At 38.6% G+C, this 3,603-nt stretch overlaps 1 protein-coding gene across 1 annotated transcript; it reads right to left on the bottom strand.

Annotated features, from left to right (window-relative positions):
* Positions 1 to 977: 977 nt before the first annotated feature.
* Positions 978 to 3,312, bottom strand: LOC123965394 (butyrophilin subfamily 3 member A3-like; the record flags this gene model as incomplete). Its single annotated transcript, XM_046041920.1, has 4 exons — positions 978 to 1,211; positions 2,481 to 2,573; positions 2,727 to 2,867; positions 3,034 to 3,312. Coding segments are annotated over 4 exons (566 nt in total), but the record flags the coding sequence as incomplete, so codon positions are not given.
* Between the last annotated feature and the right edge of the window lie 291 nt (positions 3,313 to 3,603).

Genomic DNA, 3,603 nt, shown 5'->3' with positions numbered 1-3,603 from the left:
GAGCCGAATTACCTCCGAGGTCGTCTCCTCTCCAAAACAAACAGACCCGGTCATTAAAACATTAAAACACAGCCACGTAGCAACGTTAGCGTTAGCTTTGTAAACAGCTAACAGCTGATCCAGGTCTGCCAGAGAACGCAACGTAACTTTTCCTTTTTATTCATCAACAGAGCCGAGCTGTTGTTTCACAGCTCCTGACTGCTGAACAACCTGCAGTGTTTGAGAGCGACGTGCTCATGTGTGTTTCTCTGTCTGCAGAATCTGGACCTGATGTGGCCCATCCTGCGTCCAGACCTGCAAAACTGCTGCGTTTATATGTGTTTATTTCTCTGTTCCTCTCTCTGTGCTGGAGTTCTTTAAGAACTTGGTGGCTCGATCCAGATTATTATTAAATTGGTTGAATTTTAATAAGAGTGTGTTTCTTCATATAGTGTATCAAGCTTATTACTTCAATATATTTACTGCAAATCTGATATTAATATTTTACTCCTGGATAGGGACGTTAGGCTGCTGTATGAATGAGCACTTTAGAGATAATGATAGTAATTATATACATCAGCCTTTATGTGGCCGGTCTGGTTGTATACTACTCGGGAAAGATTGTGACAATGGACGGATTTAGCCAGAGTAGTGGTGATTACATATAGACAGCATATTTCTGTGGTTTTTACATGGTTTGAATTTGGCTGTCGGCCCAGGGGGGTTTATATAATGATGATATACAATAATCAAGAGGTGAATTTGTCCATTATACTTTGTCAATTAAAGCAAGCCAGGCAGCCTTCCGTGTTTGAGAACGGCGCTGTTTTCTAATCGCCCACTAGAGGGCTGCAGCGTCGCAATAACCAGCCTAGTTCAAATGAACGAAATGACTCAAAAAAGAGATTTGAATGAACGAGTGTGTCAAAAGACTCGAACTTGCCAATACTAATATGAACTATGAGCTCTACTAGTATTTATTGCTGCTCTTACTTGTATGTATTGTCAGTTGTAGATCTGTAGTTGATGCTCTGTTGACGCTTGTATGTTGTTCCTCAAATGTAAGTCGCTTCGGATAAAAGCGTCTGCCAGATGAGTAAATGTAAATGGTCCAACAAAACAGTATTTGGTTGTTTGTGACTAACATGCGTGACTCAGTCTACAGATTCACACACACCTTCACAGCAGCTCTGGAAGATCTTTATGATAACCGTTTCCCTGCTCAGGAGAACCTGCAGAAAAGAAAAGTATATATTACATAAAGTCAACTTGCTTTCAATTCAGAAAACGGACATTTTGGTGTGAACCTGCCCTTAAAGATAGCAACAATGCAAAACTACTAGTATAGCAATATTATAGTAATTGGTAAAAATATGGTAAGCAGCTGACAATAAAATGTTTATATAAGTGCAATATTTGGATTAAAAATGTAATACGGTGACATTAATGGGGTAAATATCTTTTAGATCTGTTTAAAGACTCTGTAAGACGAAATATTGACATTTAGGGAAATCAAAATGTCGAATCATCCATTTATTGGACGGTTATGTTTTACAACTCGCTATATTTATTTGTAACGATCAGAATGAGAACCAGAAGCTGTGCCCCTACACTCGAGACTGCCTGTGCAAATTTGCAGTCAGACTTTGCCTCATTACAATCTGCCCCGTTTCATTTGAAGCTACTTTTAAATGCACACAAGACAAAGGTGATGATATTTGCACCTACTAATACTAAAGTCCCAGCTCTCGCTATTAACACAACCAAGACGAAGCCATTGAACTTGTTGATACTTATAAATACTTGGGTATCCGGCTGGACAAAGCTTGACCCTCTTTATCATGCGGCTCTCAGGTTCATCACAAACGCTGGCTATCAGACACATCACTGCATCTTATACAGTAGGGTAAATTGGCTGTCACTCAAACTGCGCAGGATGCTACACTGGCACATTTTTATTTATAAAGCTATTTTAGGATTTTTGCCTTCTTATATCTGTTTAAAATTTGTTCATATGCAAAGCAAATATTTAAGATCTAGTGACGAACTACTTTGTTTGAAAGAGGAGTCTGTCTTACTACGGCCCTTCGTCCAGGAATGAACTCCAGTCTGAGCTTAAGATTGGTGCGCGGATTTCCTTAGCTGCTTTTAAAAAAAGAATATCTGACATTCTGATGGACATATGCAGTTGTTTTAATTAACGGAAGGTAGATCTCTACATTTAGTCCTTATTTCGTTTTTTTAATATATTTTAAACTCTTTGCATTTTTGTCCATGTAAATATTTTGTAAACTTTGTGTGTAAATCTGTCTTGTATTTTAATTTACGTAATGTATTGTTTTTCAGCTCATGGTTGAAAAATTGTATTTTATTTGTGCTTTGCAGGACTGTGTCTCAATGGGACATTTCCTGTTTAAACAAAAGTTTTTTTTATATAGATAGATAGATAGATAGATGCCTCATAAATAAATAAAGGCTACAACATAAGTCCGGTAGCTCACCTGGTGGAGCGTGAGGGTTTGATTCCACCTCCAGCTTTGTGCTGAATGTCATCCTGTTTCTCTCCCCGTTTACCTGTCTCTCTTCAGCTGCTCCTGTCCAATAAAGGCAATAAAATTTAAAAAAACTAATACCGTATATCTGAGAGGACGAGACCATCTCGACACAAGATGGTTTCTGTCAAGTATCTGTGATGTTGATGTCGGCACATGATGAATATGTTGATACAATCCATTATATAAACTGACCTTTATTACAGCGTACTGTGATGAACTTTGTAGCTACAAGCAAAACTAGAACTGCAGCAACAGGTAGAGCTCCTAAAGAGAATCCACAAAGAAACCATCCTGTTACGTCCCCTCTTCTGCACGTGTCCTCAAACAGTTTCTCTGAAACACACAACAAAACCTAGAGTCACACTCAGAATGTAAACTGTATCTCATGTACAGCACACTGGTTATTACCTACACAGAACTACTACTGAGGCGGCCATGCTGCTAAAATCTATGAACATGTAAAACTACTTGCAGATAAAACCACTGAAATGAATCTCACCTGGCAAAGTGATGTTATTACTGATTATATGACCGATGTCGTCCTGCTGGACTACACAGTGGAACCGGTTGTTTTCGGTCTTCTTCACAGTAGTTTGGAGGGTGATGTTGAAGCTGCCTCCTCTTTCTGAGACCTGTGGCTCCTCAGCAGGAAGTTTGTTTCCAGCACTGTCCTGCCACTCTACTGTAGGTTTAGGAAAAGCACCAAGAACTTCACACTGCAGCAGGACCCCAAACTCTGTGATGTTAACTATCGTGATGGACGGCTCTGCAGCTGCACCTGTGAACACAGTAATAAGAAAACAATACAAACAGTTAGAGCACTACAAATGTAGTTTTTGTCCCCAAAATACCCAGTACACTGTATGTAAGAGTCAGAAAAACTTTTAGTAACGGTTCCTCTATTAATCCCATTTATCACTGTACAATGAATATCTTTTTGGACTTTGTTTTGGACTCTTCGTTGGACAAAAAAGCAATTTGAAGACATCACTTTGGGCATTTTCACTATTTCCTGACATTTAAAAACAAAAATTAAAAAGAATAATGAAAAAAAAGAAAAAAAAAATTA

Source organism: Micropterus dolomieu, unplaced genomic scaffold (genome assembly GCF_021292245.1).
Source record: "Micropterus dolomieu isolate WLL.071019.BEF.003 ecotype Adirondacks unplaced genomic scaffold, ASM2129224v1 contig_9611, whole genome shotgun sequence".
Taxonomy (NCBI): domain Eukaryota; kingdom Metazoa; phylum Chordata; class Actinopteri; order Centrarchiformes; family Centrarchidae; genus Micropterus; species Micropterus dolomieu.
The sequence above is the reverse complement of the archived record's forward strand: the minus strand, read 5'-3'. Positions and strand labels throughout refer to the sequence as shown.